This window comes from Lipomyces japonicus, assembly GCF_038497905.1.
Source record: "Lipomyces japonicus strain CBS 7319 unplaced genomic scaffold V1514scaffold_20, whole genome shotgun sequence".
Classification (NCBI taxonomy): domain Eukaryota; kingdom Fungi; phylum Ascomycota; class Lipomycetes; order Lipomycetales; family Lipomycetaceae; genus Lipomyces; species Lipomyces japonicus.
Window position 1 is genome coordinate 151,912 of NW_027117832.1, and position 22,224 is coordinate 174,135.

The 22,224-nt window shown below is 39.7% G+C and overlaps 14 protein-coding genes and 1 non-coding gene across 15 annotated transcripts; 5 read left to right on the forward strand and 10 right to left on the reverse strand.

The window, feature by feature from the left end:
- The first annotated feature begins 51 nt into the window (after nt 1-51).
- V1514DRAFT_331208 (uncharacterized protein) lies at nt 52-851 on the forward strand. Its single transcript, XM_066927644.1, has 2 exons — nt 52-464; nt 538-851. The coding sequence occupies exons 1-2, from the start codon at nt 119-121 to the stop codon at nt 699-701; spliced, it is 510 nt and encodes a 169-aa protein (XP_066783289.1). The 5' UTR covers nt 52-118; the 3' UTR covers nt 702-851.
- On the reverse strand, nt 786-1,909 carry V1514DRAFT_331209 (mitochondrial carrier domain-containing protein). The gene has a single exon (XM_066927645.1). It carries the CDS (start codon nt 1,897-1,899, stop codon nt 976-978), a length of 924 nt encoding a protein of 307 aa, XP_066783290.1. The 5' UTR covers nt 1,900-1,909; the 3' UTR covers nt 786-975.
- Nucleotides 1,910-2,905: 996 nt separating this feature from the next.
- Nucleotides 2,906-4,431, reverse strand: V1514DRAFT_331211 (uncharacterized protein). The gene is made up of 3 exons (XM_066927646.1): nt 4,120-4,431; nt 3,921-4,055; nt 2,906-3,865 (listed from the first exon to the last, which is right to left on the reverse strand). Exons 1-3 carry the CDS (start codon nt 4,300-4,302, stop codon nt 2,966-2,968), a joined length of 1,218 nt encoding a protein of 405 aa, XP_066783291.1. The 5' UTR covers nt 4,303-4,431; the 3' UTR covers nt 2,906-2,965.
- Nucleotides 4,432-4,558: 127 nt separating this feature from the next.
- V1514DRAFT_t51 lies at nt 4,559-4,630 on the forward strand. The gene has a single exon. It is a non-coding gene; the product is annotated as a tRNA-Glu (tRNA).
- A 968-nt stretch (nt 4,631-5,598) lies between these two features.
- Nucleotides 5,599-6,977, forward strand: V1514DRAFT_331217 (uncharacterized protein). Its single transcript, XM_066927647.1, has 3 exons — nt 5,599-5,825; nt 5,850-5,891; nt 5,921-6,977. The coding sequence occupies exons 1-3, from the start codon at nt 5,755-5,757 to the stop codon at nt 6,714-6,716; spliced, it is 909 nt and encodes a 302-aa protein (XP_066783292.1). The 5' UTR covers nt 5,599-5,754; the 3' UTR covers nt 6,717-6,977.
- Nucleotides 6,978-7,021: 44 nt separating this feature from the next.
- On the reverse strand, nt 7,022-7,931 carry V1514DRAFT_331218 (syntaxin 6, N-terminal-domain-containing protein). Its single transcript, XM_066927648.1, has one exon. The coding sequence runs from the start codon at nt 7,846-7,848 to the stop codon at nt 7,093-7,095; it is 756 nt and encodes a 251-aa protein (XP_066783293.1). The 5' UTR covers nt 7,849-7,931; the 3' UTR covers nt 7,022-7,092.
- A 30-nt stretch (nt 7,932-7,961) lies between these two features.
- On the reverse strand, nt 7,962-8,501 carry V1514DRAFT_331219 (uncharacterized protein). The gene has a single exon (XM_066927649.1). It carries the CDS (start codon nt 8,462-8,464, stop codon nt 8,207-8,209), a length of 258 nt encoding a protein of 85 aa, XP_066783294.1. The 5' UTR covers nt 8,465-8,501; the 3' UTR covers nt 7,962-8,206.
- Nucleotides 8,090-8,993, reverse strand: V1514DRAFT_331220 (uncharacterized protein). Its single transcript, XM_066927650.1, has one exon. It carries the CDS (start codon nt 8,879-8,881, stop codon nt 8,468-8,470), a length of 414 nt encoding a protein of 137 aa, XP_066783295.1. The 5' UTR covers nt 8,882-8,993; the 3' UTR covers nt 8,090-8,467.
- A 315-nt stretch (nt 8,994-9,308) lies between these two features.
- Nucleotides 9,309-10,150, reverse strand: V1514DRAFT_331223 (uncharacterized protein). Its single transcript, XM_066927651.1, has one exon. The coding sequence runs from the start codon at nt 9,911-9,913 to the stop codon at nt 9,710-9,712; it is 204 nt and encodes a 67-aa protein (XP_066783296.1). The 5' UTR covers nt 9,914-10,150; the 3' UTR covers nt 9,309-9,709.
- Nucleotides 10,151-11,124: 974 nt separating this feature from the next.
- Nucleotides 11,125-11,883, reverse strand: V1514DRAFT_74800 (uncharacterized protein). Its single transcript, XM_066930129.1, has 3 exons — nt 11,617-11,883; nt 11,450-11,541; nt 11,125-11,369 (listed from the first exon to the last, which is right to left on the reverse strand). The coding sequence occupies exons 1-3, from the start codon at nt 11,711-11,713 to the stop codon at nt 11,334-11,336; spliced, it is 225 nt and encodes a 74-aa protein (XP_066783297.1). The 5' UTR covers nt 11,714-11,883; the 3' UTR covers nt 11,125-11,333.
- A 119-nt stretch (nt 11,884-12,002) lies between these two features.
- On the reverse strand, nt 12,003-13,122 carry V1514DRAFT_307146 (ras family-domain-containing protein; the record flags this gene model as incomplete). The annotated part of the gene is made up of 2 exons (XM_066925690.1): nt 12,003-12,920; nt 13,065-13,122. 2 exons carry the CDS (start codon nt 13,120-13,122, stop codon nt 12,361-12,363), a joined length of 618 nt encoding a protein of 205 aa, XP_066783298.1. The 3' UTR covers nt 12,003-12,360.
- A 2,236-nt stretch (nt 13,123-15,358) lies between these two features.
- On the forward strand, nt 15,359-16,504 carry V1514DRAFT_331233 (60S ribosomal protein eL20). The gene is made up of 3 exons (XM_066927652.1): nt 15,359-15,529; nt 15,687-15,709; nt 15,833-16,504. Coding segments are annotated over exons 1-3 (519 nt in total). The 5' UTR covers nt 15,359-15,528; the 3' UTR covers nt 16,328-16,504.
- A 377-nt stretch (nt 16,505-16,881) lies between these two features.
- Nucleotides 16,882-17,605, forward strand: V1514DRAFT_75004 (uncharacterized protein). Its single transcript, XM_066930130.1, has 3 exons — nt 16,882-16,990; nt 17,073-17,125; nt 17,200-17,605. Exons 1-3 carry the CDS (start codon nt 16,988-16,990, stop codon nt 17,429-17,431), a joined length of 288 nt encoding a protein of 95 aa, XP_066783300.1. The 5' UTR covers nt 16,882-16,987; the 3' UTR covers nt 17,432-17,605.
- A 171-nt stretch (nt 17,606-17,776) lies between these two features.
- On the reverse strand, nt 17,777-18,573 carry V1514DRAFT_331240 (uncharacterized protein). The gene has a single exon (XM_066927653.1). It carries the CDS (start codon nt 18,338-18,340, stop codon nt 18,026-18,028), a length of 315 nt encoding a protein of 104 aa, XP_066783301.1. The 5' UTR covers nt 18,341-18,573; the 3' UTR covers nt 17,777-18,025.
- A 2,736-nt stretch (nt 18,574-21,309) lies between these two features.
- On the reverse strand, nt 21,310-22,198 carry V1514DRAFT_331244 (transmembrane protein 97). Its single transcript, XM_066927654.1, has 3 exons — nt 22,063-22,198; nt 21,778-21,995; nt 21,310-21,702 (listed from the first exon to the last, which is right to left on the reverse strand). The coding sequence occupies exons 1-3, from the start codon at nt 22,134-22,136 to the stop codon at nt 21,443-21,445; spliced, it is 552 nt and encodes a 183-aa protein (XP_066783302.1). The 5' UTR covers nt 22,137-22,198; the 3' UTR covers nt 21,310-21,442.
- Nucleotides 22,199-22,224: the final 26 nt, after the last annotated feature.

Genomic DNA, 22,224 nt, shown 5'->3' on the forward strand with positions numbered 1-22,224 from the left:
AATCGCACGTGCGACGCGGTTGTCCCGGTTACGATATTTGTAAACGCATCCCAAGGCGCGCGCATTTTCTCACGACCGTTGTCAACAATTGGCAAACCAACAGAGGCTTCAAATAATAATGGCACCGTTGCGTCGACGACCACGGACGGTAAAAAAAAAATTAGCTTCTCATCTTGTCGGATTGGTGCAGGATGCAAGTGGCCAGCCGGCAGTTGAACATGCAGTTCCTGATGCCATAACTACGAATACTACTACTAATGATAATAATAATAATAATAATAATAATGATGATGATGCGCGTCGACTCCCCACATCGCCTGCTATGGCCAAAAGCCTGTCACCACGATTGCAAAGGTCACCAATAACCAGGGATCACGGCATGCTGTCTCTGAATGTGCACGTCGGTCCGGGCCAGACAGGCAGAAAGCTTCGACCGGAAGAAATTTCACAATTACGGCAAGAACGTATGAACACAATTTTTTTTCTTTTCTTTTCGGTAATTGTTAATGAAGGATGGATTTTTTTTTTCACTTTTAGTTGCCAATAGAAGAGAAGCGATTCGAAAGAAATACAAGTACGCGGCGGAAGCACTTCGTGCTCGGTTCGAACTGCGGATTCATCGGATCCCTGCTCATGTTCGCAAAATGAAGGTCAGCGAACTTCGATCCATTAATGGGACGAGTCATAATTTGATATTATGAAGTTAATAATGAATGAATGAAACAATGACATGAAATTCATGTTGGATACCCCAAATCATTGAGTTGATTTACATGTTGTATATATGTATTTTCTTTTTTTTGTTTTCAAAGTATATTAATTAATAATGCATATATACCTTTGCCAAGTACAAAAATCAAATATTCCTAAGTTCTAAACAATATAATATAATACAGTATAAGCCGCGTATGGGCCTCCCAACAATGCAAAATACAAGAGACAAGATACAAAACAAAAATTTTCCATGAGGTAATGTTACAGTTTTTTATAGAGCTGTTCATAAATTGAAAAGAATGTCATGTTGACAATGCCCGTGCGCGCAATCGACACGCCTAAACCGCGGTACATTCGCGGGTTAAACAATTTGAACTTGCGCTTTTGCACTACCGTGCCAGGTGGCCGGGTTAAGATGTCTCGTTGAATGATTGATTTCATGGTGTCAATCGGGAACACCAACGCCCATGAGAAAATGCCACATAGGCCACCCGAGATGGCAATCGTTAACAATCCAACCGTGTCTTGCTTGGGATTGTTAATGCTGATGATTTGTTTGGATGACTCATATACGGTAAAATATAATGACGTGCCAAGTGAATCTCTGGCAAAATGATAGCGAAATCCGGAATATAATCCTAAAACTCCGCGACGCTTGACAATGTCCTTAAATTGTTGAACAGTACCCTTGGCCTGGTAGGTCGTGGTGGGATCAGAATCTGGCAATGCGGCATGCTGCGCCCTGGTCATTAGCAACTCAATCTGGGTCGACAACTTTGTAAATTCAAACGGGCACGAAAAAAGAGCGATAAACCCGCCCGCCGTGAATCCGGACAAAAAATACACCGGCAAGGCACGGATCAGGTTCGTGCCTGCCGTTAATTTCTGCTCCGCGGTCGCAACCGCAGGGTCAACCACGTACCCAGGCCAAAAACTTTTGTTAAACAGGTTCGAATACGTATCCTTGCATTGCGCATAGATTGAAAAACTAAGCGTGCGCACGACCGATACCGAAAACAACGGTGCGCCCACGCCTCTGAAAAATCCGGACACGCCCTCCATTTTTTTCGTCGTCATGACGCAATCAAGTACGGACCGAAACTTGTAAGCTTGCATGCGAGTCTTGACGCTGTCGAACGGAAAGCCAACAAACGTGGAAGCCAGTGATGACAATCCGGCCGACATTGCGGTTTTGTATTCTCGTTGCCATTGTGAATTAATTGCTGTTGCTGTTGTTGTTGTTGCTGTTGCTGTTGTTGTCGTTGTCGTTTTCGTTGTCGTTGTTGCCGCCAGGTTGGCAGTCGATGCAATCTCGGACGATTTTAAACTTGGCCTTGTTGCGTTCGTAACTGAACTCGACGTGATTGCGTCGTCTTCCAAACTTGACCGAGCCATTATCATGACCTCGCAATTGGAAGGCCTTGTGGAATGAACGCAATTAGACGCCAAACTGACCTCTTTCATTATTCTGTTTTGTTTCTCCGTCAACTGCCCCCAATTGAGTAAAACAAAAAGGGCAAAGATTTGAAAAGGTCAAAACCCAAACTTATTAATAATGAAATCGGTAAATTGAAATAATGTGCAGTTGTATCACTGAGAATGAAAAAATAAAATGCAAAATAAAATAAGATACACACACACCCGGTTTTGCGTATCTAATTTTTTTATGGCAAACGATGAGTTCGGAACTGAAGTTTGTGGGGTGCGGGTGCGCAAAATGAGCCCGGCACCCGGATTTTCAATTTAATATAATAAATTAGGCACCTCTTGGAATATTGAATGTCACTCCTCGAAGGAAAAAATAAATTAATAAAAAAATTAATTTGTATTTTGTAAATAATTCTACAAAAAAACAATTCTACGGATTTTTTAAAAAAAAAAAAAAAAGGAAATTTCCCTATTACTACGTGAGCGATGAATCATTTCGTTAATATTTGTACCTTTTTGAGCCAAAGCTTATTCAGGGTGAGTGCTGCTGTATCGGAAAAAAGGCAAAATAGAAATTCGAGATTGAAGCGGTTCGGCCCCGTTCTTCCGGGCCTTGATTGTTGGCGCTGCTGTTTTTTATTTTATACACCCCTGACGGAATTCCCGATGGTCATGTCGTTTTTTTAACCTGAAACGTTGGACAGTTACGAATTACATTATAGACGTCAAGGCAAAACATGTTTTACAAATAATACAACATAACTCTATGAATTCATTTTCTTAACAGGACGATATTACAAATAAAGTGGAACTAATGGGTAATCTATACAATACTGAAAAAAGCAGTAACAACTGCGACAAGGACAAGCGAGCCAGTGATTTTGGCAATTGAAGAAGAACCACCTTCAATGGCATGCTGCGTCGAGTTATTGGAAAAATTACCTGTAGTATTACCAAACGAGCCATTGAGGTAGCCATACCCTGAAAAGTTCGAGTAGTAACCGTAACCACCAGTCGAGTTGCCAATCGGATACGGTGGCTCATCATTCGCAGCCGATGCCGAGATTAACTCGCTGCCGTTGTTTGCCAACACGATAAATGTAGGCGCAGCAATCAACGTGTTCAAATCAGAGTATCCTTCAAATCTGGGGTACGTCACGGTCATGACCGCATTGTCAGCCGATAACACGGTCTCAGCCGCGCTAAACACAGCAACAGACGTGATTGCGGCCGCATCAACAACGGCAACACCGTCTTGATTCAATCCGGTCGGCACAGGACCTGACGTGACCATCGGTGACACTGGTACGGACTCGGGCCTGACTTCGGGCGCCGGCGTGGGCTCGGAAACACTGAGCGCCGCGGTCGTGGCAATCACAGTTGCAGCAGGGGCAAACGGCGTGTAAAAAGAACCAGTCACGACAGACCCGGCCGAAATGCGAGTGGCATTGTCGTACTGCTGCACGGCGGCATCAGTCGCTCCAGCAACAAACTCGTCCCCAGCCTCCTCCGTATTTTGCCCTGGCCCATTATTTAACTCTTGGCCTTCACGTTCTTCATTTTCAGCCTCGACACCTTCTTCAACAAGTTCGGCTTTATCGGCATCCAACAAGCCGGTATTGTCGTCCTCGTCGAGACCATCAAGCTCAGGAGTGTCATCAGATCCAGAAGCAAGCCTACTGCAAACTCTATTGATACTTTGAGCCAAAAACAACAGCAGTTGCTAGATCACGTCAGCCCGGATTATGAAGCTCAACTTGGCAGGAATAAAAACTTACTGATTGAGGACAGATGCCGTAGCATGAAAGTTCAAGCTGAACCAAAGCAGCACACTGACATTCGATGTCAGAGTAAGGGCACTCAAAAAACGATGCTTGAAGTTGGTTCACACAAGCAGCAACTCCTGACACATGCTATTTGGAATGGAGTTAGTGTAAACAAAACAACGCAGGAAAAAAAAAAAAAAAGATATCGCACGCAAGGAAGCTGGTCAGGCTCAAACAAGGCTTTGAGATGGTAAGAGCGAGCAACAGGAGCATCTCCAAGAACAACCGGACCAGGAGTAGCAAAATCAAAAAATCCAGGAGCCGGAGTCGCGGCTGTCTGCTTGAACGCAGAAATGAGCATCACGGTAGCAAGAAGCGAAGCAACAGAGCGCATTGTCAAACTGAGAAGGTATTGTTAAAGAGGTATAAAACAGTGTAGGAAAATATTAACAGAGAAAATAGGAAATTTCAAGACGAGCCAGGAACAATGTAAGAGAAGAAGTGAACTCGGTCAGGATATGACATATTTAAAGCCAGATCATTGTTTGTTGACAACCGGCCCAAATAATAAATGCTTACATCCAACGAGGGTGTTGTACTTTATGTTGCTATTATAATGATCAAAAATATGTTGTAACCTAACAAGCAAGTCCGAAATAGTGTAATGGTTAGCACGGTCCGCTCTCACCGGGCAAATCGGGGTTCAATTCCCCGTTTCGGAGTTTCTTTTTTTTTTAAAAAGCATTCTTAAATTAGTTTTCAATTTACTTAAAGTTACGTAAATAATGTCTTTTTTTTTTTTTGGTGGAAAAATTGGGTAAACTTTAATTGCTTTGTGGCGCTCATATACCGGAATATGCGGCCGATTCAGGGATTCGGTTCTGCAGATCATTTATTTATTCACACATTCAATCAATCACCATAACAACAACAAACACTGATTGAATTTGCAAACTCAGGCAAAGCCGGAACAAGGGATGAAACGTTTGATGTTCGTATGACTGAACTTCATTCAATTTGCTTTTTCTTGTATGTATTGGAGTCGAATAAACCCGTCAATTATTCATGGTACACTCATATTAATTAACCTCGACCCCCGTCGCCCCATCTCCACCCTTTCGTTCTTTCTTTCTTCTTCCTTCCGGCATTGCCCGGTCTGTTCTAAATCCGTCCCCGACCGCGGGCAGTGCACGTCGACGTCAAAAAAAAGATTGACTTCTGTTCCTGAGTACTTGCAGCTGAATCTTTTAAGAAATTAAATTTGTTTGCGTCCCCCCCTCCCCCCCGCCAATTCGGCCATTGATCTACGTATGAGCTGACATGAGTCTTGCTTTTGTGATATTAGAATGTAGCCATTATAGTCACGTAGCTTTATAGCACCCGTCTTGCTTGTTGCAGAGGGGGAAAAAAAGGCGTGAACGGCGGCCGCGGCTTTTAGTCATCGGTTTAATGCCCAAAAACCTTTATTTAGTAAAATCCAGCAAAAACACATTCTTCGTTCGCTACCATATTTTTTTAAGCCCATGTATTATTTATTTTTCTTTTTCTACTAGATTCTTTAGTATTATATATTTTGGTTTTTTTTTTTGGAAAAATGGCGTCTTTCGCCAACGTGACGGTGTCCTGTGAGTGACAATGTTCTTTGTTTACCGGCATTACATGGAATCCATGAACTAACCGTTGTTCGAAGCAACGTTCACGACAACTCTGTCATCATTCTCTGTCGGCTCGACAACCTTCTCTTCGTCCGCATTTTTGTCATCGTTATCATCTTCTTCTTCATCGGTGTCGGCGCCGGTCTCTTCCACCTCTCCAAGCACATCGTCATCACAGTCCCCGTCGTCAGATGACATCTCAACATCCACCTTCACTTCCGATAATCAAGTCGTCACTGTCACTGTTACTCGCACTTCTAACGTTCAGGAAACTTTTACGACACAGTCTTCACTCTTGTCATCTTCGTCCACAGCGAGTGGTGGTGCCGTTTTTTCCACGGATCAAGCCAAAAGCAGCAACGGCTCGTCCTTGTCCACTGGAGGCAAAGTTGGCATTGGCGTCGGCGTCCCTGTTGGTGTTCTTTTGCTTGCCGCGCTTGTTTTTTTCTTATTTTGGCGGCATCGAAGAGACAAGCGCGAGCGTGCTGCCCGGCGGCAAGAGGTTGAGGACTACGGATTCAATCCGAACGACCTGTCATCTGGCGTCGTCGGCGGGGCTGCCAATGGCTACGGTGGCAACAGTTCTAGTAATCAAGAGATGACAGAGTCAGCTGGAAACGCGAATGGTGGGTATCGAGGTTGGAATCCGAGTTCCCCAAATACCGGGAACGGCGTGGCTGCGAGCAATGGCACACCAACTTCAGGCATCAGTTCGGCCGCACTAGCCGGTGGCATCACTTCCACTACGTTGGGCCAACACAATCCTCGGTCACCGTCCGTGCCATTAGTACCTGCTGGTCAATCACCAGTGACCAGGTCATATCATCGCCCGGCTGCAAGCGAGGGCGACATCAGGCCGCCGTATGTGGTTTCAGGTAGTGGTGGTGATGCTGATGATGATGAAGATAATTCACCGCCACCTATTCCGCCACTGGCTCCTTCTCGTGCCAGCAGGTCATCATTTCACAGCGGAATTTCTGGATTGCATTCCCGAAGCAGCTCTTTTACGCCATTACAAACCGCGCCAACCGTTACGAGCTTCAATTCAACCGTCAATATTGATTCAACCGATCGCACTTCGCCTCCCACGATGAGATCGATACCCAACAGGCGGGCAAACAACAGTAGCTCTGGAATAGCTGCTAATTTTTAGAATTTTTTTATTTATTTTGTTGTTTCATCTTTTCTTTTGGCTTGTATTGATATCTGTTTTTTTTTGATCTGTACCTTATTTTAATAATTTTTTCTTTTTCTTTTTCTTTTCGTTTTTGGTTATGTATGATCTATGGTTTCCTTCTTGTGGTCGGTTTCAATCTGCGTGATATTCCTGTGCATTTATATTTGTTTGGCATTTGTACTTTGCATAAATTTAATCTTAATTAATCGGTTTATAAATATATTATTTACAACGAAATTTAAAACAACTTCACCTTTTAACGCCCTGTACTAATGTGTTGCAAAAAAAAAAAAAAAAAAAAAAAATTTATAAAAAAATGCAAACCAATGAGTTTTTTTTTTTTTTTTTTTGTTTATGCCAACAGCACGACAAATAGCAAGATAAGCAACACGATAGTTAAAATACCGATACACCAATTCGATGCCTTCTCTTCATTCTTTTTCAATACGTACCTGACCCTGTTCATGCCCAGTTCGATCCTTGATTGCGTTCGATCGACCCGTTGATCCAATTCTTGCAATAATTCAACATGTTCTTCAAGTTCGGTACCCATAACGGCAGCCTGTTCTCGCAAGTTTTGCACGGTACCGAAAACGGAGTCCAATTGCCTGTCCTGATCGTTCATGATTAGTTGCTGCCGTTGCCGTTCCATTTGCAATTCATATTCTGACGGCCCGCCAGTATCATCGTCATTGCTGCCATCGTGAACGTTAATAGTAGTAAATTCAGAATTAATCCTGTCCTTGTTGCCGCCATGTCTAGTGCTCGCCGGCCCTCGCGTGGCATCATTGACTTGAGATTTAATCTGCGCAACCTGTTGCTCACGAGCTTCCACGAACCGGCGCCGGTCTTCGACCTGATCCTTGGTCAATCCAAATTGTTCCGGAGATTTGTCTGCCGCGTCAACTGATTGTTTTAAATCATGCAACGTTATTTCCAAATCTTCCAAGATTGCGGTTATTTGTTCGTGCGTGGCCGTGGCAGGTGACGGACCGGTGGCAGGTGATCGTGAGGATTGTGACAAGATGAATGATCTTGATTGCGGAATCAGCGATGATAATGATTGGTCTACCTCTTTTGCAAGATCATCATATGGATCGTTATACATTTTTTTTTTCTTTTCTATTGGATCTTTTGTAATTCCCTTTGAACCCCTCCCCCCTGCATTAAGGGCGCGGGTGAATTACGTATCGTAAAATTCAATATATGGTCGCGCATCAAAATGGTTTAATTTATTGACTGACAACGAACGCAATCAATCCAAAGAGTCTGCAACGTCCGTAATCATATACTCAGCCTTAGAAAACTTAAGACATGCAAATGGACAATTAAACCATACAGATTTTAATGTTTATTCATTCGGTACCAAACTGGCTTCCCTCTCCCCATACGATTGAAATAAGCAAAAAAGAAAAAAGAAAAAGCTACGACAAAAGACTTTTATTTAGTCATCGATGATTGGCACGTTATTGGCTCTCCATTATAAAATGACATGACCCTTCGATAATTCCCATATCAATGGGTTGAAGGTCGGTCAACATCCCAACGATCAAGGCTCGGTATAATTTCATTTTAAAATCAATAATCAACGCACGACTTAACTCCGTATTCCACAGTACGTTATCGTCATTTAAATCAAAATCAACACCCCCCAAAGCATTAATTTCTTCCTTTGATCGTGAAATCTCTTCATCAAGTGTCGGAAATCGCTCAACGTCGGACATAGGCTAGCCTCCCCACGCCATGACTAGCATATGACAAATATCTCCAAACTGCATTTTGGCCAAATCGATCGTGCCCAGACACACAGGCACAGCAGAACCCTGCACTTTCTGCAAAGTTTGATACACATCAATTTCACGTGAGCTCACCTTCCAGAGGTTACATGTCGATCCCTTGCCAACCACAGTATACCCATATTCAGCACAGGTAAGTTTAAACAGTACTTCAAATGACCCGAAACCTGACAAAACCTCGCAACTGTCAATGTCAATGTCAATGTCATTGTCTAATTGACTTTTTAAAATTTCCAACATCTCGCTTGCATTGATGCCGTGCCGAATGCCATTTCCACCTTGCCGATGTAGCTTCACGTTGGGACAGTGCTCGTCTAGAACGCCGCCTTGCTGGAGGCCAAGCATGCAACGCTGTGTGCAAAACGGTGCGTTTTCTTGTCCATCGTTGCTTTCGCCGCCATGATCATTTGAAGCAATTATTGAATCGGAAACAGGCCCTGTGTGCGACGGCAAAACCATTTCTTCCCCGATTGGTTCCGCTGAGTCCATACTCGCCAACCACGACCTATACTCAGAATATTATGAACCAATCGGTACCTGTTGCCGTTCATCCTCTGGGATCTGAGAATAGGCATAACGCAGACTTGTTTTCCACATCGGCAACCGAACCCGTACGGCATTTCGCCATTCATGATTGCGAGGCCGCGAACGCATGCTCATCAAACAAAAACACAAAACTCTGGTAACCGCAGTTGTGGGTTGTTTAAAGCTCCGTTCTGCCTCCATGTCTACGTCCATGTTGGGTTCGCAGAGATAGTAATAAAGCGTTTCCGGATCGTTTTGGGATACGCGCAAAAAAATTATGGCAAGCCCGGTAGTAACATATGAGTATTCCATGCCTTCTCAGATCATTGCGATATTTCTCGACCACGACTGAGCATGTTAAGAGCTTTGCATTATGTTTCAACTTCTCCGCCTTGACCATATAAGGAGCCGCGTATTCGGCAGTAACAGTAACCGTAGTAGAGGCACCGTCCACTCGATGGAAACAAACCTCATTTATTTCAAGAACCTCACCAAGCAGAGTCTCACGTGCACAAGTATCAACTGTAACTGTATAGGGGAGTCCCAATTCATTTCGGGCGCCGGGTAGCTTGCTTAACTGGTTGACAATACACGGTATTCGGATCTGCTGGCTGTAATAATCATGAGTCGCCACGTCCATATCTGATCCTATCTGACGATCACAGTAGTCTTTACCAATATTTTCAAGATTTCAGCGGCCTGATATAGCCGTTTCAGATTCTCTTCAGTTGGCTGAAAGTAGTTACATACAGAACTGTAAACTTCTTGCTGTCTGAGAGGATGATTTTTCCATAGACTTAACCGCACCGGACAATACTTGGGTTGAGGAATCGTCAACACGTGCATACGCATTGTTGCTGGCACCCGAAGTTTCAATGCTCGATAAAAGAAAATGTGAACATATCTAAGAAGCTCTGCAAACGTTGTATGGTCACACAGTTTTTTAATTTCTTTTCTTTTTCTTTGAGTTCGGCTTATTCCTCCTGTATTTCCATTCGTTTTTCTTTATGTTTCTTTAATGTTTTTTCTAATTTCTTCTGTTTCTTCCTGGCCCGCTCTTGTGCTATCTGGACCCGATCTTGTAATGACCTCTCCAGAGCTTGCAATACTTTCTTGGTTTTCCTCTGTTCGTCTTTGCATTTTTTTCTAAAGTAATTTATAATGTTGGTTGACTGCTGCGTGTGGGTTTCCAAAATTTTCGATTGATCATTGCTTGACATTGCTTGATCTGGCACGTAATCAGCAGAAAAAACCTTTTAGCTGAAGAACGGGCATCTAGATAAATAGTAAGAGGTACAGAAAGAAAAGAAAATGCCGAAAAAAGCTGTTTGTACTCTTTTTGTCTACTGATGACATAGATTTATGACAGATATATTGTCATAGTGAGCGTCATTTGGAGAGCTGAAAAAAATCCTTTCCGTAATAAGAGAATTTGCAAAGGTGATAAACACACATTTTGGACCAGATAGAAAAACATCACGTTATCAAATCCAATTTAAGTGAAAAAACAATTTATCATAAGATTGCGCTCACCAGTAATCAATTTTTTTTATTTTTGTGCCGAGTCGGGATCCGGGGTTCTTTTCTTCCAATAACTCAATCTTTTTATCCCACGGAGTTCTTCGTCTTTAAACAGTATGGTTTATTTCAAATGATTTCTTTCTTTTTACTTGAACCTTCATAATTTATTATAACCGAAATTCCGAATCATCTTTCTGCGTTCCGGTAACACTATCGACCTTTGTCCTCCAATCAATTCACCAAGTGAAACAGAGAATTGATGGCGACAGCTTGCCCGGTTAAAGCACTCAAGATTATATTTTACTTTGCACGACCAAACTTGAATGATTTCCATACCCAAATGATGGAGTATTGCATGTTTGGGTTGTAGTGATCGTGATCGTGATTGATATTTTTTTTTTTAATCATGGCGAGGTCATCAAATAAAACCACATCAACGAAAAATACTGTGCCATCCGTATCATTTATTGCTGAACATCAACGTAAATATATTAGTATTAACAGAAAAAGAAGATATTGTACACTGCACTTTTTTTGGGGTTTATAACCAAATGACTTTAAAAAAAAATAGGAAAACACATATCCAAAAAAAAAGAACGCTAATAAATGTTTTTAATTGACTTTTTTTTTGCGCACATATGCTATCATATGGTAATTAATATTTGAACAATATCCCTTGCAACATGTTCCATCCATGCTCCATTTCTTTCATAAACGTTTGTTTTTATTTCTAGTAGCCTGGGGGGGAAATTTAAACCGTAATAAGATGTCGAATAGGAATATGAATCTAAGGCCCAAAAATTAGTTTCTAAAGATTCCACATTTAAGAGTAGTAGTGATTTAAAATAAAAAAACAAAATCCTTTACCAATTTGACAATATATCCAATCGCTCCCATAACTATAAATCCGGTACCAACAGTTTGAATAATCTTAAGATATTCTAAACGTTTATTATAAACTCAATTAGCCCCTTTCACAAAAAAAAAAGATTTTTATTTCAAAAACCAGTTCGGTGTGAAGGTGATTTTTCTACCTTTCTTGCTTGGTTTGGAACATTTGTTAATAAAATTAACCCCATCATGAATAAATTCTTGAGGATATTCAATAATTTGTTGAACCGAATCTGCCATTTTAAAAACTTTCTTTTTTTTTTTTGGTTCCTGCCGCCTGATAGAATAATATATGCAAGATTGATGAATCAGTGTAGAACTGGCCAGGTTGGCGACACGTTTCGTTGCAGTTGTGGATCAAGTTGGGGTAAGGGATTGATTGCCTTGTTTCGCGGCAGATATCAAATGTCTCCATTACCGGCCATATTTCAAATGCTCTAGTGCAAAACAAACGTCCAGTTAGACAACAATTGTGATAATAATAATTTACTTTGAATCAAAGGAGGAAACAAAATATTAATTATAACAAGCCGAACACAAGAATTAAATACAAAAAAAGAATAAGTTAATACGTTTTGAAAATATATCGTTGATTAATGGAAACAAAAAAAATAATGAAATAAAATAAAACCCGACAAACAATTAAAAAAACAAAAGTGAACGCTCTAACCAAAGAGGCAAACGGTAGTACCATATTATATTCTTGTAAGGTGTAACAGTATAACATATGCATTATCCGGATGAGACAGGAACAAAAAAGGGAAAAAGGGGGGAGTTTAAAAATTGGTGACACTTGGTGAAGCAATAATTAAGATAAACAAAAATGAAGACAAAACAGAAAAAAAAAAGATTAATTAACTAACACGTAATGGTTTATGAGATTAATCCTAGCAACATTTGCCCCCGTTGTTAGATTTCGAACTGTTATTGATGTCCACGTTTGTGCCTGATGGTTGAGCATTATTATCAGCTTGTGAAAGCAGTTTTTGTGAAATTTGTCGTGCAAGTGAGATAAACGCTTCTTCAACGTTAACATTAGTCTTTGCGCTGGCTTCGATAAACGGGATGCCGAGTTCGGTGGCCAAGTTCTTGCCCTTTTCAGTCGACACGGTCCGCTTGTCCTCTTGATCACATTTGTTGCCAATCAACAACATCTTGACATCTTCAGTCGCATGTTGCTCCACGTTCGAAAACCAGCTGCGGATGTTATTAAAACTTTTCTCGTCCGTGACATCATAAACCAGCAAGATGCCCATGGCACCTCGATAATACGCGGTCGTGATTGTGCGGAACCGTTCCTGACCAGCGGTATCCCAAATTTGCATTTTAATGCGCTTGCCGTCAAGATCGATTGTGCGGATCTTGAAATCGATGCCGATCGTGGTAATGAATGATGGCGTGAACGAGTCCTCGGAGAAGCGAAGAAGCAGGCAAGACTTGCCGACACCTGCATAACATTAGGATTAGAATCAAATAACAAAAATAATCAAAATAATAATAATATCTGTCGAGGAGTGTATAGCAGGGTCGAATGAAGTGAAGACTCAAAGAAACCTGGTGGCAACTACCCATGACATGATGCACGACATACCCGAGTCACCGATCAACAGTAATTTAATGAGAATATCGTAATTCCGTGAACTAGCCATAATGTCGTCGTTGTTGTTGTTGTTGTTGTTGTTGATAATAAAAATTAATTATATATAGACTATATCCCGTTGTGCAAACGAGGATTTGACGAACGCGATGGATTGAATGCCAGGCTGCAGGCGAATTGAAAGCAACCGCGGAATGACAAAAAGTTGAGCAAGAATTGAGTCCAGTCAATGAATGAATACCTAATAGTGATATGTATATGTAATATACAATATATAGTACGTAGTTATAATGCCTGATGTTGGTAATTGCTCTGCCTGATAAGAACAGAAATTGAGGGTATTAAGCAAGGCGCGGGTGGGAAGTAACGTGGGCGTTGCGTCGCTTGATTATGATGACAGCAACAACGATTGGGGCAAGTTTTCACCAACTCAACTTGACATATACGGACACGAAACGGTTCTATGACAACTACAAAGTACAAATCAATCACGGGCGTCGTGCACCGTCTTGTCCTGGTCAACTGGGCCTTGTCGCCCGTCCTTGTCGCCCGTCCTTGTCGCATTGTTTAATATGCGAATTCTCGTTCGGCCGGCTGCTCCGGGCTTGCCACCCTAACCACGAGGCTATAGCGCCATAGGTTACTTCCTAACTGGCCCGCCAACATTATAATTAAATTAAATAAAACAAAAATAACATGTTCTTCTGCAAGCAGAATATTTTGTATTATGGTACGGTTTGTTTATCGTCCGTTTTAGGCGCCGTTCGTAGTGTACTCTCGTCAAGTGACTTTCTGTAAGGGCGGTGTTTTGTGGTGCAACTGGGTTATTCACTTTGCGAGCAACACTTGAGAAGACTCAAATCGTGTCATCATGAACATCGCTACGATGAGCGTATTTTTGAAAAAAAATAAATATATATTACATTGCTCAAGAGAGCATGCGCGATATTCTCCGTAACTTGTCTCTTGAGAACCGCTCTGGCAACACCCAACGAGCCCATGGCAACAACCGTACATTATAGATTGCCGAGTTTGTATTTATTGCACGCTGAGCATGAAGGTTCTGGGTGTCATCTTGCATATTTGTTTTTTGTCAATACGCCTTCTGATGGGTGTACTCAAGAAAGTAATAGTAAAGCAAACTATTGACATTCCTTGGCACAGTTCTTCAATTCTAATTAAAGAATGGCTTCAACCCAACTTTATTTGAATAAAAAAATGACTTCAAAATCTTTGCGATTAAGGCGAACTTGGTCCGCGCAGCAGTTCAATTGTGTTCATGACATGCCAAACGAGAAATCCAAATAAAAGTTGGGTACCTCGCAGAAGACTGCCTCGCAGTGTCATTACAGACCTAGCTCTCCATGTATTTAAATTTGCTGAGTTTCAAAACCAATATATTAGCCAAAACAATGAAGGCTACGAAAAAAATGTAATTATGAATCTCGAGAGCTGGAATTTGATGTGAAAGATCGGAATGGACTCTGTAACCAACAATGAGTTTCAGCTGGTGTCGGGCATGCATACTCGACATTTCAATATACATGCCAATATTCCAGACAGGAACAGATGTCTTTTTCATTTCACGGCTGCTTATCTGAAATGTATCAATCGCGCCAAAGGAGAAATTATCGTTGCCTTATCAGCCTATATTGGTTTGTTCTGATACCAATTATAGAAATGGCAGTCAACGGACTCGAAGCTAAAAATATATTTTTTTCTTCAAGAATACTCATACATTTTAATTAAGCAGTCGAAATATGTAGAAAAAAAAGGCATCCGTCTGTTTCTGGAATCGTAGAACGCATATTACCATGCCGACTGCAAAACTCCAACACCGGCTATCATTGACCAATTGTGGAAGTACGCATTCGACTTTTCACGTCAATTACACTTCAAAGAAAAAACAACAGTAGATCTTTTAAAAAATAAGCAAAAAAAAAAAATTCCCCCACTACTCTGGTTTGATGACGCGTTCGCCAACGACATGGATACCAACCTTGATAATCATAAAAATGCTACAAGAACTTCACGAAATATTTAATTGACACCAATCGATTATACTTCTAACAATATAATGATCAGCCCAAATTTCGGTAATACATTTTTTCTTAATTCAAATTCATTTATATATTGCTGAGCTTTCTTTTTTACCAAGTTCTTTTCTGTTTTTACCCGGCCGGGTTCTTTCACGTGATTTAAAAAAGTTTATTTAGGGCTCACACTTTAGGGCAATATGCGGAAAAGTGAAATCCTAATGTGCTTATTAACATTTCGCAGTCACGGCCACTTGCTCGCCTTAGCAAGCTAACTTTGCTTGAGCAAAACTGAGTGCACAAGCCAAAGCGTGGGAAACGCATCGCGAAAGGCCCCTCCGGTTTTGAAGATATCGAAAACTAAGTCCAACAATTTCGGTCGACACTTCAACTAACAACTTTTTTTTTTATAATTAACAAAAAGTGAGTGAAAAATTACAAAACAAAAAAATTGAATGATGACGGGCATATTTATTTTGGTCATTACACGGATGTATGGGCGGATAACGCTCACCGAGGCAGGCCAGATGATGATGTGTTAAATGAATTATCAGGCTTGAGTGCTAACAGAGTTTTTTAGTGGGTCGTCTTCAGGAATACGAGGTATGGTGCATTTACCACGTTTTACCGCACAATATTTTATGATTGTGTTTTTTTTTTGCTCGTCAATTCGTGTGGTTGGTAGGCGAAAGTTTTGTAACTCAATACTCATGCAATTTTTTTTAGGTCATTGGCCGTCACTTGCCAACCGAGAATGATCCTACCCCTAAGCTTTACCGCCTTCAGATCTTTGCTCCTAACACTGTTGTTGCCAAGTCCAGATACTGGTACTTCCTGAAGCAGCTGCGAAAGGTCAAGAAGTCAACCGGTGAGATCGTGTCCGTCAAGGTTATTTCCGAGAAGCGCCCGACCAAGGTTAAGAACTTCGGCATTTGGATTAGATACGATTCTCGCTCCGGCACTCATAACATGTACAAGGAGTACCGTGACCTGTCCCGCACGTCCGCGGTTGATCAACTCTACCAGGACTTGGCTGCCAGGCACAGAGCCAGATTCCGCAGCATTCACATTCTCAAGGTTGTCGAGATTGAGAAGTCTGCTGATGTCAAGCGCCAGTACATTAAGCAGCTTTTGACTCCCAACCTTAAGTTCCCGCTGCCACACCGCATCATCAAGTCTAAGCAAATCTTTGCTGCTTCCAGACCTTCCACTTTTTATTAAACGAATAGCTTTTGTTTGCTATTTTGTTTTTCTAATAATAAAAATGATTGTTGGGGTTATGTGAAGTCTTGGGGAATCAAAATAAAAATATGAGATACAAATCACATACATGTTTGTGGTTAGTTTGTAATTATACTGACTCAGATGTAATAAACCATCATACGAGACCTTATTTAATATTGTAATCTTGTAGAGTTGTATTAGTTCTAATTTGCATTGCCATCCTTAATAATTTTACAATCTTTTATATCTGATGCGCAAATTGTTTTATCATGCACGCCGCAAGAACAATGCGACTTTGGCAAAAGACTGTAACGTAACTTCACGTCCTATTGCTATGCCTCTTTTTTTTTTATGTGATATTATATGCACGACCCTGAATTGTATATTTACATGATGTACAAAAAGATAAAAACTCAAACACGTATAGAGTAATTCAACACCATTGCTCATGCAACACTTTGGTCCGTAAGAACTAAATGAACTCGGCTCTGAGTCACGTGATCATTTGAAAGAAATAATGGTGCGGTGGCTTTTTTGGCGAAATGCCCTGCTGTTCCTTTGATTTTCTGTTCTAATCATTTGCAACAATTTCTTTTTTTAAATTAAATCCGGCTTTTGATTTATTTTTATTTTTATTTTTGGCAATACGATACAAGAATGGTAAGTGATTTATTTGTTTGCTTTTTTGAATTTAATTGCGATTATTGTTCAAGATGGCTAATTGATTGCTACTCACTTTTAGGCCACTCCAACTGCAGCAGTTGTGCCTCCAGGCGGTGCCCGAAGTGCAATTCGGTAAATCAATGCCGAATATGAAATTTTTTAATATAGTATCGAATACTAATTCTAAATTTTTTTTTATCATAAAGTCGTCGTGCCACGCAGCAACATCAGCAAGCGTTGGCAAGCCAACGTCCGAATTCGACCAGGGCAGCCGGTGCTGGTGGTTCGAGTTCGACCATGTTGAAACTATATACGGATGAAGCTGCTGGATTGATTGTTGATCCGATCGTGGTCATGGTTTTAAGTGTTGGATTTATTCTCAGCGTGGTCGCGTTGCATGTGCTTGCCAAGATTACAAACAAGTTCATTGGCAATTAAGAAAAAAAACTTTTAAAATCAAGCCTCGCAAGGGGTGAAAGTGTATTGAAACGAGAAAAGAGATCTAAATTAATGTATTATATTATATTATATATATTTTTTTTTTGGAAACTTTTCGTTTGCGTGAATTATGGAACGAGGTGGTATGGTCGGGCATTACATTTTTTTTCCCTAGTTTCCTCTCTCTTTTTTTATTTTTTTTTTGGGAGTTCAATCTTGCATTATTATTTTTCATAAAGTTCATAACGTATACATATATTATTAACATGAGATGACGAATCTCCCCTGTTGTTTACTGTGGGATATTTTTATTAATATCCTTTATTTTAAGCAAACAAACCGTGGGGTATGATTGACCGACAGTTTATGGATTTCTGGTTATCAAGTTGCATTAATCATCATGTCCTGTTCTTCTGCAAACGATTTCATGAGTTTTCATCTTTTTTATTTATTTATGATGGCTTTTTTTTTCTTGTTCAAAAAAAAAAGAGATTAAAGAAACTGAAATGGATTATTGATTCAATTTACCAAAAGTAAGAATCAAGTAAGCAAATCATACCCCGAGTTTGCTTGCGACTTTTTGAAGATGCACTATTAAAAATCATCTGTTATGTCAAGTATAACACGAGTTGTATGTTTTTGTATGATATAAAATAAAAAATAAAAAAAAAAAAAAAGCTGACGCAACAACTCAACGGGCGATTTAGGGGCAAAAAAAGAAAAAAACTGAGTGAAATCTGTTCCGGTTTTCCTTCTCCTTTTTTTTCTTTTTAAAGAATATTTGGTAATTAAGAAATAAATGGGAGGAAGAAAGGAAATTGTATTGAAAATCGCACGAGTATTCATTGCCCTTGCAATATCATGAAATCTAGTGAGTGAACAAAGCCGGCCGGCAAACAACATGAGCATCGTGTTAGATTCGCATTTAAGCCTATTTTTCTAATGAGTACTAGGCAATATGCCAAAGACAAAAAGAAAACCAAATAAATAAAATTGGCAATAAGAAAATGAACAACTTTCAAGTTGTTTTTTTTTTTTTATTATTTTCACTGTTGTCATAACGAATAATGCTCGCCGGAAGCTCGCTTGGCTTGAAAGGCTTTCACACTGTGCTCTCCGGGTAAGTTCTAGCGCACGAACCACCAATTCCATAAATCAATATAACGGTGATGATCATTTATACGCCATTCGATTTGAAGTTATACAACTAACTATATATTCTTAAAATATATTGATGAAAAGTAATAACATTATGAATCATATTACATTAAAAAAAAGACCATTCCCATATTTCAATAAAACCCGTTTAAGTACTCCCAGTTTAAAACGACCCAGAACAAAAAAAAACCCAAGACCCAAAAAAAAAAATAGAATTCGCCCATCAAAGAACGCGGAGCCTCAAATCATCCGTTAATTTTAATAACTTCGGTTCGAGATTGATCTGGGAATGGTAGTAATCCTGGTTGCCAACGTTGATGACGATGATGATGATCCAGATTTTAAGTGATATTGATCTTCATAAGCCTTATGAATGGCAGCGGAAGCCTTGTTCTTGTTTGTCACCAAGTTAAACAAGCAAGAATCACCTGAGCAGCCGCATTTAAGTCGATGACTGGCATCGGTAGTATTATCTTGCATGATCAGTGAAGGATGCTGCACGGGCACGTCGCGAGGTTGCTCAGTGAAATGAGGTGGAATATAGATGTTGTCCAGCAACTGATGAATCCTTGATGAGTCCATTTTATATTTCGTTTGACCGGAAAAAAAAAATAAAGTAGAATGAACACGCGATTTTAAAAAGTAACGTTAAGGAATGAAACAGATCACAAGCTGTTAGAAATAATCAAAACAAAAGTAACGATGGACTTTTGAACAACGAATGGTGCAGAACAGCAAGGTGATGAGGAGGGGAACAAAGCACGATATATATATGAGAGAACTTGTGTGAATCATTTTATTCATTATAGAGTTTTTGGATTGCAGTACTCAAGGCTGCATTGCTATTTACAGCCATCGACGCTTGGGGCACTGCAACCGAACCATCCGTGAGTTGGCCTTCGGGCTGTGATCGGCCTTTTTTTTCCTACATAATTCTAGCCACCGAAATTGTATAGTGCTACTAAATATATACAATGAAACAATAGTATTTTTTTTGACCTCCCTACAGTTTGAAATCTATTTTCAGCAAAGCTTTAAAGCCGTACTAAAATGTTAAATGCCCAGCAAACTTTTATTTTAAAAAAATAAAAATTTGCCGCTCAAACGTGATTATATATATACTTTTAATTTAAGTCACATTCTTCAAGCATGAGTAAAAGTCACAATTTGTCCAGTATATAGTTTTGTGATCTGAGCAATGAGCAACCCAAAAATATAGCTCATTCAGTTGTACCCAAGTCACAAACGTGATTTTATACCCAACACCTAACCTGCTTTGGTACCGAAACGCGCACTGGGCGTGCAATTGCGTGCCTTTTTCATATGGTTAACTGACACGTTTACCTCAACGGCAATGTAAATAAATTACTACAAGATGTATCAAGTTTTTGCTACTAGGTTATCATAATAGCGTAGCATAGGTGCTGAATTAATGTGGTTACGTAGTGACATCACAGAATTGAATTTTTATTTTTGACGTGGTCTACTACAAAGCTGTGATTTTGAGAGCAAGGCCGTGATATTGATGTCATTCATCTCCGCACATTTCTCATTATTATGGAATATAACAAACTATTTCATGCCTTACAATATACCCTACCATATATATCTAAAAAAAATTGTGCCATTCACAAAAATATTTGATTCATTTCCCCCTCGTTACACATTACTTCTAATTTGAGTTTCTTGCAAATTATAATAACTATGGTGTGTAGTTACGTATTACATGGGGAGGAAGGAAGGGGTATTTGCCGAATTTTTTAAGTTGTTAAGCTCAATTTTGAGTTCTAATTTTTTTACTTTTTTTTTTTTTTGCTTTTCAACAATATTTTTTTCTAATTTACGGTCCAGTACAAGATCGTAGAATTGAAGCAGGTTTTGAATGAGACGTACATTGAAAATACAATTAAACAAATGTAAATGAATACAGGAAAATGGTAAAAACAGAACAAGTCAGTTTTTTTTTTTTTTTTCTAGAACAACCTGGTTGAGCTTGGAGAACAATTCAAAATGCGCCACCAAGTGTCACTTCGTTACCACTTGTCCAAATTAAAAAAAAAAAAATGAAAATTTTGCGTTACTAAACCGGCGGCATATGGCAAATACAAGCTTGCCTAATTGGGAGACTCTGTTCAAGTATTACGCTGAGAAAGTTGTTGAGCAAAAAAAAAATATTTTTTTTTTGGTACATCATTAAAGGAAAAAAACGTGCTTTGCTGAGAAAATTTTTATGTCGTCATATCCCCTTTTCAGAGCCCATCAACAATAACAACAACAAAACAATCATATGCACATTCAGTAATTCAGTACATTAAAAAAGAAATGTTAATAAATATATATATTTAAAAAAAAAATTTTAACAATTTATTCATATATCTCAAATTTTGAATAGCAAGAAAGCTCTTTTTTTTTTCAAAGAAGAAACTTTTGATATTTAAACTTAATTGTTTTTTCAACTCACAGCATCTCAATCACAAAGTCAATAATTGCCTTTTCCTCCCTGGAGCAAACCTCGGCCGAGTGAGGTATGAATGTGACGTGCCTGTGGTAGTTATTATATAGAATTCTTAATAAATTTCAAAATATTGTATAAAATAAGAGAATAAAGCAAAAGAAATGAATGAGTGACGGGTATACAAGGACAAAGTTGTTCTCCGCAAAATTGTTTGAAATACACTTGTAGGAGCGTAATCGATATCTCTTATCGGGACGACACAGGCCCCGGAATTTAACGGAGAAAGTTTGCAGCTTTCACAAAGCATTAATTAACTATAAATTACATAATGTACAAGATATCAAAAAAAATCAGATAATATACAGCCCATGTACCGGCCCAAGTCGAGTTGTGTAATTTCACAATCTCTTTTTGGACTCAATCGTTCGATCTTGATTATCATTATCATCACTGGGCGCAATCCATTTGCCGATTCGGAAAAACATGTCCACGCCCATGACGAGCGGAATTAAAAAAGTGGGCAAATATATGAGCAACAAGTTCGATCGTTCGTCCTCGGTCAAATCTGCATGCCATGCTAATTCAGCCAGGCAGGCCAACGTAGTGATGGACGCGTTAACCCCGTAAACCAGTAACAACGGGTAAATTTTTTTAGCATCTGTTTTTTTTTTTTTTTAGTAATTAGCTCACATGAAACGTATATCAGTTTGTTGACTGGATATTTTGTTCTTACTTTTCTTTAAAGACCAAGCGCCAACAATAAACACGGGCACTTGAAATAACAACTCAACGACAAGAAACACCCACAGCCATGATGGCACGTCCCGCAGAAGTGGATCCTTATTTTGTTCAATTTGAATCTTCAACACGACTTGTTGAAACCATGGCCGACTTTCGGCCGGGATTACTCCGGCACTGTCGATAAGAACCGACACAAACGTGTGCAGCACGCTTTAAAAGCCATGGTTAGCCGACCAGGCAACAAAATGTAAAATGAAAACAAAAATAATAAGCTCACAAGTAAATAAAATAAAAAAAATCTAATGGACGTTGTCGCAGAGGTATTGCGTTTGTGGTTTTTGTTGCCGCCATGGTTGATATGTAAGGACAAGACAAGTGCTCTATTATATATATTCTAACTGTCAATCCAGATTATAATCATGTTGGGTCCGCCATGCGC